General features: G+C 34.1%; 1 protein-coding gene across 4 annotated transcripts; it reads right to left on the reverse strand.

Annotated features, from left to right (window-relative positions):
- Nucleotides 1–1,153: 1,153 nt before the first annotated feature.
- Nucleotides 1,154–9,736, reverse strand: LOC132309879 (protein SCAR1-like). 4 transcript variants are annotated; one of them, XM_059808145.1, is made up of 9 exons: nucleotides 9,404–9,736; nucleotides 8,438–8,601; nucleotides 6,661–6,784; nucleotides 6,451–6,583; nucleotides 5,991–6,058; nucleotides 3,768–5,847; nucleotides 3,520–3,621; nucleotides 1,673–1,783; nucleotides 1,154–1,557 (listed from the first exon to the last, which is right to left on the reverse strand). In XM_059808145.1, exons 1-9 carry the CDS (start codon nucleotides 9,556–9,558, stop codon nucleotides 1,507–1,509), a joined length of 2,988 nt encoding a protein of 995 aa, XP_059664128.1. In that variant the 5' UTR covers nucleotides 9,559–9,736; the 3' UTR covers nucleotides 1,154–1,506. The 4 variants fall into 4 exon arrangements, with proteins under 4 accessions (XP_059664128.1, XP_059664124.1, XP_059664139.1 ...); XM_059808141.1 differs by having other exon boundaries at nucleotides 3,520–3,624; XM_059808156.1 differs by lacking the exon at nucleotides 9,404–9,736 and adding an exon at nucleotides 6,875–6,991 and having other exon boundaries at nucleotides 3,520–3,624; nucleotides 8,438–8,556.
- Between the last annotated feature and the right edge of the window lie 2,383 nt (nucleotides 9,737–12,119).

Here is a 12,119-nt window from a genome sequence, read left to right on the forward strand (position 1 = left end):
CTTTCTTATTGTCATGTACGTGGCTACATGGGTCTTGTTATTGTCATGTTAAACTGGTTCAAACACTTTTTTAACATAGAAAATAGGTGGCCGTAGGTCATTCTGTTCCAATATGTTTCATGCATTCTTTTAGCGACGAATTTGATATGGTTAATGCAAGGTTTATAGAGGATGCAAGTATGGGTGCACGGCAATGATGTTTGTCTCAGGATTGTACCACATTTAGGTAAAATTAACAGTTAAAAGAGTGAGAACTCACTATTTTTTTTCATCTAGCAAGGTGGTTTGTTAAGGGAAAAGGCAAATTTTAGAAAAAAAGGCAGTGCCAGAACGGTCTGAATGTTTATTGTTCTTGAGCTATGCTTATGATTCTGATCATAAATAGTCAAAATCAGTGTAGGCGCCAAGTTTATATTGGTGCGGTGCAACACTTGCGCTTGTTGCGTGTCCAGATGCACCTTTAGCAACATTTGCACCTTTAATCGTAATTTAATTTTTTAATTGTGTGCCTCGCTTCACTTTACTACGCCTTGGGCCGTTGATAACACTGGCCAAAACAAATATTAATGGCTTCGATTGCTTCTCCTGCCAAATATACCAAAGTGACCTAAGCCCTCAGTTTTAGTATCTTTGCCGCATGCAAAACCAATAAGCTGCACAGTAGCTACTACAGCCCTATGCAGCTATATACCTCCAGAAACTACAAGGAACTACTAGGTGGATTGATCTCTGCTGGTCTTTGTTACAAGAGTTTTTATATTCATAAAATGCAACTTTCCTTAGAATTTGGAATTTTCTGGTTTTCTTGACCTTTTGATCCATAAAATTGAAATCTGACTCGTGAGTGATATGGTTTTACTAATTCAAACCAAAGAGTATCTTTTTCACATCGTATTACTTGCCTGAATTGAAAGCACCATCTACATTTGATGGCCTCATGGCTGCCTAAAATTCTGGGATAATTCCAATTACATCCAAAGGCATTCATCTTTCCTCGGGTGTTTGATTGCATAAAATTAAAATTTATAAAATTTGAAAAAAATAATTAAGAAAATTGAACCAAATTTTTTTTTTTTTTTTCAAATTCCACTACCAAACACACCTCATTGGTGATGACTTCGTGTATATGAAGTCTATAACCAAGTTTGTAAATTATTATTATTATTATTTTGGGACTATGATTTTTGTCGCCATAAAGAGAGAAATATTCTCAGATATTATTTATAAATAACAGCCACAAATATTATGATACATGGTGGTGGAACTCCTATTTTAACGCAACGTTCTACCAGGGGAACTAAAGAAAAGCCCTACAAATGAATTACATAAAGGAACTGGGATTATTTACATGATCAATGCTAGGCCTGCCTGCCTGCCGATGTGCGACAGGCTCCATCAGTCGCCGCCTGTCGCAATGTCGGCAGAAATTCACTTATTATATGTAACACAGCTTTACATGAAGTTGCTTTCCCATGTACTAAACAGTACAATAATGTCCAAATAAAATCAAGTGTCGCTCCAGTTGTCATCTTCTTCTCCATCATCGCTCCCAACAGCCTAACAAGTATTTGAGTAAAATTGATGGGTTGATACATGAATGCAAATGTTACAATAGAATTAAAAAGGCCAAAAAAAAAAAAAAAAAAAAAATTCAAGAGAAGATGTGAAAAACCTGGCGAATTGCATGTGCCTTCTCCAAAATTGCTGCGACTTTAACATCGGCAGTGGTGGCCATAGGTGTTTCGGTCGGCAGTGTTGTCGTGGAACATCTGAGACTAAATGACTAGGTAATACAAGAAAGATGAAAGCATAAATCAGCTAGAATGAATCACAATTGATTAATCCTCCTGTTATAAACGTAACCAAAAAAATTGAAAGAACCTTACCTGAAATAGAAAAGGGAAAAAAAAAAATAACCCTTATAAAATATATATATTTGCAAGGTTCAACTTGCATATGTGGATCTGATAGACTTAAAACAAAAATAGGAATACTGCTCGAACTTAATGAGGAACCATGGAGCTACTCCTGAAACAATTGTGGCTCCAGAAAGGAGCCATGTAGTTTGTTAATGAGCTCAATCTCATTGCTTCGTGGCATTAGTTAGATTCACACCCTTAAAGACTGGTTTATTTGCAAAGTTGATGCATTTTGGCAGTAGTGGCAAATTATTATAGTTTGTCACTATTAATGTTATATATATATTAATTCCAAAAAAAAAAAGTACCTTAAATCAACAAATCTAGCATAATTTCAGAAATAACGAAGAGCAGAATGATTAGTACTTCTGATTAGAATTCTTAGGTAAAAAAATTTAGAGGAGTGCTAAACACAGTCGCACCTTTTATTGATTTAAAAATAAGTAGTAATTAATGTGTCTTTCCTAATTTTTTAGAATTTTAAAATTTCAACTTTAAGACCAAATTACCCTTTTAAATTATTTCTTCTTTCTTTATACCTAATAACCTTTCTTCTTTCCTTTGTTACATATATTAACTTTATTTTTTTTCTTTATTTTTAAAAATTGTTTTTTTTTTTTTTTTTTTTTTCTGATTGGATATATATGGCTATATTTCATTATTTACATTCTTCATTATTTACTTTCTTTCTTTTTTTTATTCACTTGTCTTATATATATATATATATATATATATATATATATATATATTCCACCTTGATGGATTTTTTATTGGATTTTATGTAATTTAATTGAAATAACCGTATGAGATTAAGTTTTAATTGAAGTAATATTATAAAATCTGAGTTTTAGTTAATATGTTAAACAAGAGAAGTATGGTTTTCTAATCTATTCACAGTAAATTACTATATATGTGTGTGAACAAAGAAAAGAAAATAATTGAAAAAAAAAAAAGAAAAAAAAAAAAAAAAAGAAAAGGAAAGAAACAATCAATTTACATCACAGAATTTTTTTTTTCTCTCACTTTAATATGAATCTAGAGAATAGAGGGGAGAAACAGTGAGAAACCCGAGTATATAAATAGTTAAAAACATTTGCAAAGAAAAAAAAAAAAAGAAAAAAAAAAAAGAAAAGGAAAGAATAAGGTATGTAAGCAAAGAAAGAATCAAAAATTATATAGGTGTACACGTACAAGTAGGATACAAAAGAAAGAATAAATATAAAAGGGTAATTTGGTCCTAAAAGTGAAAATTTTATAGTTCCAATAAAATAGGAAAAGACGCATTAATGATATCTTCTATAATTAATTTTTCAGCTAATAAGAGGTGGACTGTGAATGGACAGTCGCTTGCGCGACTGTGTTTGGCAAACCTCAAAAGTTTAAGTGCATAAGTCCGGGCATAGGATAACATATTAAGTGATTATATCTACAGCATCTGCCTTCTAATGCATGCGAAATCATATTATAAGAGTTATTTAACTTCTGAAAAATACCTCATTTAGTCTTTGTTCCATATTAAACCTACCCCACAAAAATTGCTATCGAGAGATCACTTGGATTTACAGAAACTACCAAATTGCGACCAATTATGACTACTCACTTTTGTTCTAATCTGCTGTAGGAAATCTTTATTTTCATCCATGCTCTTGCTATTCGTCGTCTGGTCAGCTCCTTTCTGCCCATTTAAGTCCAGCTGTTCTGGCTGCTGCATACATGGAATAGTCAATTTTATGTTATTATCCACTCCTTATGTATGAAAACTCACATGGTCCATATATAGGCACATTGATTTCTGCCTATGATCTATTAATTAAATAAAAATCATGCAGACAAAACTAAAACTGTCACCTTGCACTTCAGTGGAAATGCAATGAGTTCCTCAATGTTTTGTTTCTGTTGTCGTTGTTTAACTGGGATTGGCTCAGACTGCATAGAAATGGTAGATCCTAGAGGCTCCATATTAAATGCGTGATTGAGCGCTTCAAATACAGCATCTTGCTTATTTTCTACCACATCTGAATGGAATTTTATAGCTCGCCATTCCAATGGCGGGAGAGGTGGAGGTTGTGGAGTAGGCTCCTTAAGGAAGTGCAACTCTAAGAGATCCTTTGCATCATTGTTTATTTCCTGCTCAAATAAAGGGTTCAAAGTATTGAAACTTTGAAGATCAAGCAAATGACCATCGTTTCCAGCATAGGGGCTTTGAAGTCCAGAGTCAATACCGATGCTTCTCCCAGCTCTTCCTTCAAGCTCCATAGAACTAGAAACAGAATCCATAGATGAGATTTTGAATAAAGCATAATAAAATTCATGGTCCTTGTTTTGGGAAGTTTCGCTAGCTTCCCACTGCTCAGGATTTGACTGAGAAGAGTGATGGCTAAGACAATCATCAGACATACATGGAGATGATCTATAAGATGCGTCATTGTCATTTTCTGAAACATCATCATTCAGTGGAATAACTGGCTCTGGGACCAACTGAAATGTACGAAACATGTCTTCACTATTTTCATTACAATAACTCCGATCCAGAAACTTCAGTGTGAGTTTGGAATTCTCAAGGCCATTTACAGGCTGCAAAGATATCTTCATATGTTCAAGTGGTGGAGAAGAAGGAGGTGAAATTACTAGAAGTCCACCTCCAAAATGCTCCTTGAAGCGTGTCCCAGAAAAAGTTATAGTTTCAACGGATTGGTTCCTGCTCTTCTGCACAAGAACACCAGATTTCACAGAGCTAGTAGATTCAGGATTCTCATCCTGAACAAGTAATACTTTTCTTGGGAAACCATTTACAAGTAATCTATGGGAAAGTCCAAACTTGTCAGTTGAATTTTCACCATCCTCCTGGCTGGCTTCAGTAGATAAGGCTTTGACATGTGAAGTGACTGACTGCTTAATTCCAGGTGTTGCTACACCAGTTTCATTCAAATTCTTCCAATGGGCATGATTAAATCTATCATTATGACCTGAATCATCAACATTTGGGATTAGGGAGCCAGAGTATGACGACATATTGCTGATAACAGATTCTATCTTTGAACCACCAACAATATCAGCATTTACAAAGAAACCAGTGTCCAGTGTATTGCTGGGATTAGAAGATTTTCCAGCCATTTGAGGTGAATATTGATGGGCATACGACTCTGAAGAGATTGAGTCAGGTTTATCATATGATGTTCCTTCATTTGGCAAGCTATAAGCTGGAGCATGAGATTCAAAATCTGACAGACGATGGTCTGGATTATGAGCTCTAAGCCCATGCATTCCATCTTCTTTACCTTCATCATTAAAATTGGAAGATCGTACCAGTTCTTGCTTTGTTTGGCAATCTAAATAAGTTTCAGATTCTGATTCAATGGTGTTAAGTGCATCCATATACTTGTCGGGTTCACTTTCAATATCAACAAGCTGGTTTTCACCAAAGATTGATGCTGGTGTGTAGTCATGAACAAAATGGAAATCCATTTGATCAACACTTCTGAAGTTAGCAGCATTTTTCTCCTGAGTATCTAGGTCAAAGTTTGTTGGGAACATCTCTGAAGTTCTACTACGATCACACTGCTCCCTTGCAGGCTCCACTATTTCTGTCTTTTCATCCCAAGTGACATCAGATGAAGTGCGGCCAGTTTGCCCCTGATATGAACTCCTAGGAAAATCATCTAGAGCTCCAATACGTTTATCAACAAAAGCTGAATCAAGGGTATCAGAGTGCTGCTGCTGCTGCAGCATCTTTAATCTAGGAGAGGATGACTCGTGATCTTCAGGTTTCATGAAGTTTTTTGGATGGAAAACACATTTTTTGTAGCCCGAATCAGTTCTTGAATCAGAAGAATTTGATGTCTTTCCAAGGTCAGATTTCAATGTAACATCAAATGTGGAGACAGTCTGAGTAGAATGCTCATCAATGCCTAAAGAAGCAAATTGCATTCTGCATAGTCGGATGTACAAACATTTTAGAACAAGATAACGATTTCAGAGCAAACTGCCAAAAGAGAAGCTAGTAGAATAATACTCCATTTCCCCACACCAGTTTCTACAACAATATACACACATAGACCACAAATAAAGTACCTGCCAAATTGAGTTGATATTGCTGTACCATATGACACTTCTCCATTTCTCTGACATGTTCTTTTGTTCTGCTCATTTTTCAACATCTATTTTTCAGAAAATAGTATACGCAGCAACATAGAAAGTAATATATGAATTTGCTCAAATCTAAATTTCTATTGTATGTAGATAAATATCAAACATGAATTGATGAACCCTTGGTAAAGGAATCTTTTTTGAGGAATTATTTTATCTCATAATTACTGTCCTAATTTTCCTGCCATATCCAAAGACAACCTAGCAGGCAAGTTTACCCACAATGACAATAATCTTTGGAACTCTAATGAGGGCACTTAGTTGAATATACCTACAGAGTAAACTAGTAATCACCATCCATCTCTCTTACCTAGCTAATGTGGATGGAATTTTTTCAAAACGGCTAAAATTTAAGGTTGACTATCTGCGTTTTTTCAAGACATACCTTGATTCTATGATCCTTCTTATTTTTTGGTACTTTCTCAGCATTTGTTCTATCAGGGCTGGCTGATGCCCCCTTAAAGAAGGTTGGATCTGAATATCTCTTTATGCAAGATCCTGGGCCGCCACTGTCAAATCTGGAAGACAAAGCTGAACATTTAAATATCAGGCAGTAAAGTAGAATGAGAACTACAACAGAAAGAGTCGAATATACTTGTCAAGCAAGTGCAGCTGTGGAGGATCATGACACTCCTCATAGGAATCCATAATAAATCGTGGTAAGTCTTTGCAAATAAAGTGATTTTGTTCATTTTGGATGCAGACATGCCAGTCAGTACCTGCAAAGCAACTGCTTTCCTTAAAGGACCAGAAAATACTGCAAATTAATTTAGTTTAGTTCTAGGAACAAGTTAAGGATGAAAAATTACCTACAAATCAATTTAAACATATGTAAGTCCATGAGTGAGCATTAGGATTATAAGTTGAATCGGTCTATATAGGCACACCATGCCACCACTTCATTAAATGCACTGATATTACATTTCCTAAGCAATCAAAGCAAACAAACTTTAATCATGGAAGCATAATGTTTAGCCAAATTATCACTCATTATGTGAAGTGGGCATTTTAATGAGATCAAATGGAACTGAAACTTATAAGGGCGATTTTTCCCATGGATGAATTGAGACTTCAGTCTTGTTCGAATGTCATCAAAGAGTTTCAACTTAATTACAATTAAAATTAAAGTTCCTTATAATTTCATCCCTTATAATTCTTCTAATGTTCTAATTAATTACCGGAAGCGTTACCACTGATGATGTGTATTTTCAGCTGGGCATTGTTGATGATGTGTATTTTCAACTGGGTATCGTTCAGCAGTGATGGGACTCAGATCCTAAATCAGCTAGACCACTGCATTATTCTAGGGATTAAGATCCAAGCTAGGTCAATGATTAGGTGAATCTGCCACTGAGATACATGCTACCCGCACTCGGCATTTGTACGTGGATCCAATTAATGAAGTTTCTAACTATGAAAACTCACAAACTGTCAAACTTCTTCATCATCGTTCTTGCCCTTATCTCATATGAAACTTAGCCACTTGAATTCTCTTTATCCATTCTATTCTATTACAAGTCATATCACCACTCGTATTTATGTTTATTATTTTTTAATGTCATTTCTAATTTATCATTACAAGTTACTACTGGTTGACCGGTTTTTCTCTTACCTTCTATGCAAACTAGTCTTCTTCTTCCTAGTGGTGCATCTGCAGGTCTACTATGTTGCGTATGTCCATACCATCGAAGCCTACTTTCTCTTATTTTATCAGTAATAGGTGTTGCTTCTATTCTCCCTCTCACATTTTGATCATCAAGTCTATCTCTGCTACTATCATCCATCTCCACATTCTCATTTCAGCTACATGAATAAATTGTTCTTATATCTTTGTCAATACCCAACACTATTTTGTATATAATATAGCTAGCCTAATAACCATCCTATAAAACTTCCCTTTTAACTTGTTTGATGGTTTGATAGTGCTTGTTTTTTACTTTTTATTTTAAATCTAATAGTTCAAATTCCAATATTACTACCAAAAAAATAAGCAAAAGCGTCTAGTACATATAATTTCTTACATATGGAAAGCTCCTTTAGCATTTTTAGTGCTGCTGCTATCATATTATTTTTCGTGCCATGTTATTGATGTCATTATAAATTCAGTCCATATTGGTAAGTAGAACAGGATGAGAAATTTGAGGATTAAAATGGCTTATGCGTATTTTTCTAAAGTGAAACTACATTGACTAAGCTACAACTCATTTGATCATCAGTTTACGGAAAATAAGAATGGGAAGCAATCTAACACTTGCCATAAATAAAGAACTATTGTTTCCCACAGACAAATATACAACCAATTTGCACATTAAATGTCCACAAAAAAGATATAGAATCATTAGAAAAAAAAAACACAAGTAAATGATGCATACCAGCAGTGTAAGCAAAATGAAGGTGGCCTCTTTGGGCTAGTATGGTCTTCTCAAGCGGAGGAACTGCAGTTTCGATGTGTTTTACACGAGCCATCAACTTATGGATTCTAGAAGCCGTGGTCATCGTTTCTTCCTGTAGGCTATGGAAAACCTCTGCTGCAAATCTACCAAATGCGGAAGATGCTATCTTAGCATACTAATGTAAGGCTAGAAACATTTCGAACATAACTTAACCAGTGAAACTTATAGCAAACAAATTGCAGATACCAGGAGACATCTAACACTTCAACACGATCATTGCTCTAAGAAAACTACGAACATTTCAAGTTTTGTAAATTAATAAATGCCTGGTTGTATAGAGCTTTACATCAAGTCACTGCAATATTCATAGTTGAACCTCTACGTTCAAGCATGATTATCAATAATCTGGCTTAGGATAATACAAAATCGAAATTAGATACCAGCTTTCCAGTAATTTCAGTGACTCATAATTTTCTGACTCCAATTTGTCTGTAATGAATCCTTCTACTTGAAAAAAATAAAGCAATTATTGCATCTGTTAAAGCACAACTTCACCAAGATACTGTAGCATAGACTAAAGGCTCTTCAAATTGCATCAATCTAGTGTGTGTATCTAAAGCCTTCTTCTCAATTTCTAAACTTCATCTTACATGATAAAGAGTAAATTAATTTGATTAATTTGTAACTGTATATGTGTGATAAACTACAGTTGAGTTACAAAATTTACTTATATGTACAAATGCATGCCATTTTACATATATGTGTGTGCGTATAATTTCTCATACTTCAAGTTTTTCTGGTTCTCTCTCATATTCTGATTACAATCAACAAATTAAACAAAAATGAGCATTGGAAAAGAGAACTGATTATTATTATTTTATTTAATCGTAACAAAATTCGAAGTTAGAAAACAACAACTATAGAAAGAGAAAATGTGGCATTTACTCAGAAAGGTCGCCTAATTGACGCAAAACCCCAACCAGAGCAGAGACAGCAACACCATCAAGCACAGCTTTTGGATCTTCTCGGTTCGCTTCTTTGTACAGCTCTGGTAATCCCAATCCGTACACATTGCTCAACTGAAATCGCGCTAGAGGCATATCTTCTCTCTCTGTGTGCTCCAAACTCTGTGCTTTCTCTCTCTAAAAATTCCAAGAAGACAGAGAGAGGAAAAGAGATGGTGGTACAGGGGAATTAATGGCGGAATAAATGTATGAAGAGAGAGATAATGTGCGTAGGTTGAGACAATGGGATTAGGTGAAGCGAGAGGAGCAGCTTAACTGCCCAGATATATATATATAACTGCCCAGATATATCTATATATATATATATATATATAGATATGTGTGTGTAAGTGTGTGTAGACAGTTGCAATTTAATACCACTGTACAATTTTAAGTATGTGTGCCCACAGTCCACCGATTTCAAGCTAATTTGGAGCCAATTAATTTGTAGCGGTTGCTTGAAGATTGGAATCGAAATGGGAATCTTTAGTACTACCATATGGAACCAAATCAAACTAAATTATGAAACATCATTTTCATTATATATATATATATATATATATATATATATATATATATATATATATATTGTTGAAACAAAGTAAAAACTTATCAGAAGTATACCAAAGCAAAACAAAGATGTGAGATATATTTTTGTAATTGGCATATTTCGGTAACAAAACAAGTTCTAGTCAAGTTGTAATTTCAGTTATTATATGAGACTCGACATCAACTGCGGAATTCGTAAGTTGTTCAGAATAGTACTGTTGATCATTGAAAAGGAAAAAAATAACATATTAGGACATCGTTTCCCACTAAGGACATAAATACCTATATGGTATATTTTCCAGAAGTTCCAAAAACAGAAAATCCAAGTACAAATTGGATTCTGTCAAGTGGGAACTAGTACTTGAATTTGGGAACCGGTTCCAGAAGTTAAGATTCGAAGAACTTCATTCTGTCCTTTGGGAACCGATACCAAGAGAGGGAACTGGTTCCAGGAGTCCTGATTGCAAAAGATTTTCACTTACCTTGTTTTGTTTGATTCCTTTTTTATCCAACTTTCCTTCCAAGTCCTATGCACGAAATTACCTTTATTTTCAAAAGGAATAGGACTTTGCAAACCTCTATATAAACCATGTCATACACATAGGTTTATTAACGACTTTTGTTATACAAATTCATTATTCTTAAAAGCCCTAGGAAGATTATTTTTGTAGAAAATCAGAATTGATTTTTCTGTCATATTTCTAGAACACATACACATAAACACATAGTGAGTTTAGAGTTGTGGTGTTCAAATCATGATCGTGATCATATAGTTGCATCTACATCGATCAGACAAAGGCAGATCTACTTCTACATCGAATCCAGATGATTGAAGAACAGAAATAAAAGCGATCACACTTTGAAAGGGTTGGAGCATTCGAGGAGTGTTGTCTAATCTACCTGCTACTCTTCTACAAATATCAAGCTTAAGCCTGAGGTCAAGTTACTGTTGGACGGGGAGTCACAAAGTCAGAAGATTGTCAACAATTAGTGTTTGGTAGAACGATAGGGTGTGAGCCAGAGTCAAAGTTAATTGTACTTTGTTTCAAGCATAGTGGATCGGTTTACTTTGGACTGCACAGTCTACGAGGTCTTTCCCACGCAAACAGTTAACGTATTTTATCAACTTGGGTTTCCTCACTAAAAATCCTGGTGTCATCTCTAACTTTACTTTGCTTTATTTTACATTGCATGATATTAATTTATTAATTGTTAAAATAAAGAAAGTTAGAAAAATATAAGATCTGTTTTCAAAATAAAGAAAACTTTCTAAATATTCCGATGCATACGACTCACAAATTGGTATCAGAGCCAATCTCTACATATTGAGTTGATCCTTGTAAAAGTTTTGTTTTTGGAAAAATAAAATTATAATTGTTTTTGAAAATAAAATTATTTTTGTTTTTCAAAAATTTATAATGGAAAATCCTATGAATAGATTGGATTTTGTATGTGATGATGAAATAACTCTTATGTCTAAAAGTCTTAGTAGGGTCCTTAAAAATAGCAAGAATTTTAAGGAGCAATCTAAGAAGTTGAGAAAAGTAGAAAAGGAAAGAGATTCATTGAAGAAGAAGGAAGAGCAAAAGCAAAAATTGTTTAAGGAGAATAAATTTGAAATTCAAAATCTTTATGACAAGGTAAAATTTCTTAAGAGCAAGGTAAGTCAAGTTAATTCGGCTGGAGAATCTTTTATTGCCAAATTTAATTTTCTTGAACTTGAATTGAAAAAATCTCAAGAGAAATTAATTGTTTTTACTTCTGGGCAGAGATGATAATGTTGGTAAGCATGTAAGTGATAAAACTGGATTAGGTTTTAATGACGTTTCATCTAGTAAAAAAGGTCACACTATTTTTGTTAAACACATGAACTTGAATGTGCCTATTGTTAAGCCTAAAGTTTTTGTTGAGCCTATGCATGCTAAGAATGTGTCCAAGATGCTTTATTGTTCTTATTGTGATAGAACTAGACATAGTCAACACTATTGTTATAAAAAGAAAAGGGAGAATTCTTTTTATGATATTCATGGTTATAATTTTTTTGCACAAAATAGGTTTCATGCTAGAAAGCACAATTGGAATAAACCTAGATATTTTCTTGCTAAAAA

Source organism: Cornus florida, unplaced genomic scaffold (genome assembly GCF_030987335.1).
Source record: "Cornus florida cultivar Cherokee Brave unplaced genomic scaffold, ASM3098733v1 CherokeeBrave_3.0.0_Hap2_Chr01, whole genome shotgun sequence".
NCBI lineage: Eukaryota > Viridiplantae > Streptophyta > Magnoliopsida > Cornales > Cornaceae > Cornus > Cornus florida.

Bases quoted from the DNA above. Each gene is read 5' to 3' on its own strand.
- LOC132309879 (XM_059808141.1), bottom strand. From the start codon at position 9,558: ATGCCTCTAGCGCGATTTCAGTTGAGCAATGTGTACGGATTGGGATTA. The intron at 5,848-5,990 runs GTACTTTATTTG...CCGACTATGCAG, and splicing joins ATATCAACTCAATTTGGCAG to AATGCAATTTGCTTCTTTAG. The intron at 1,558-1,672 runs GTTTTTCACATC...AATACTTGTTAG, and splicing joins AGGCACATGCAATTCGCCAG to GCTGTTGGGAGCGATGATGG.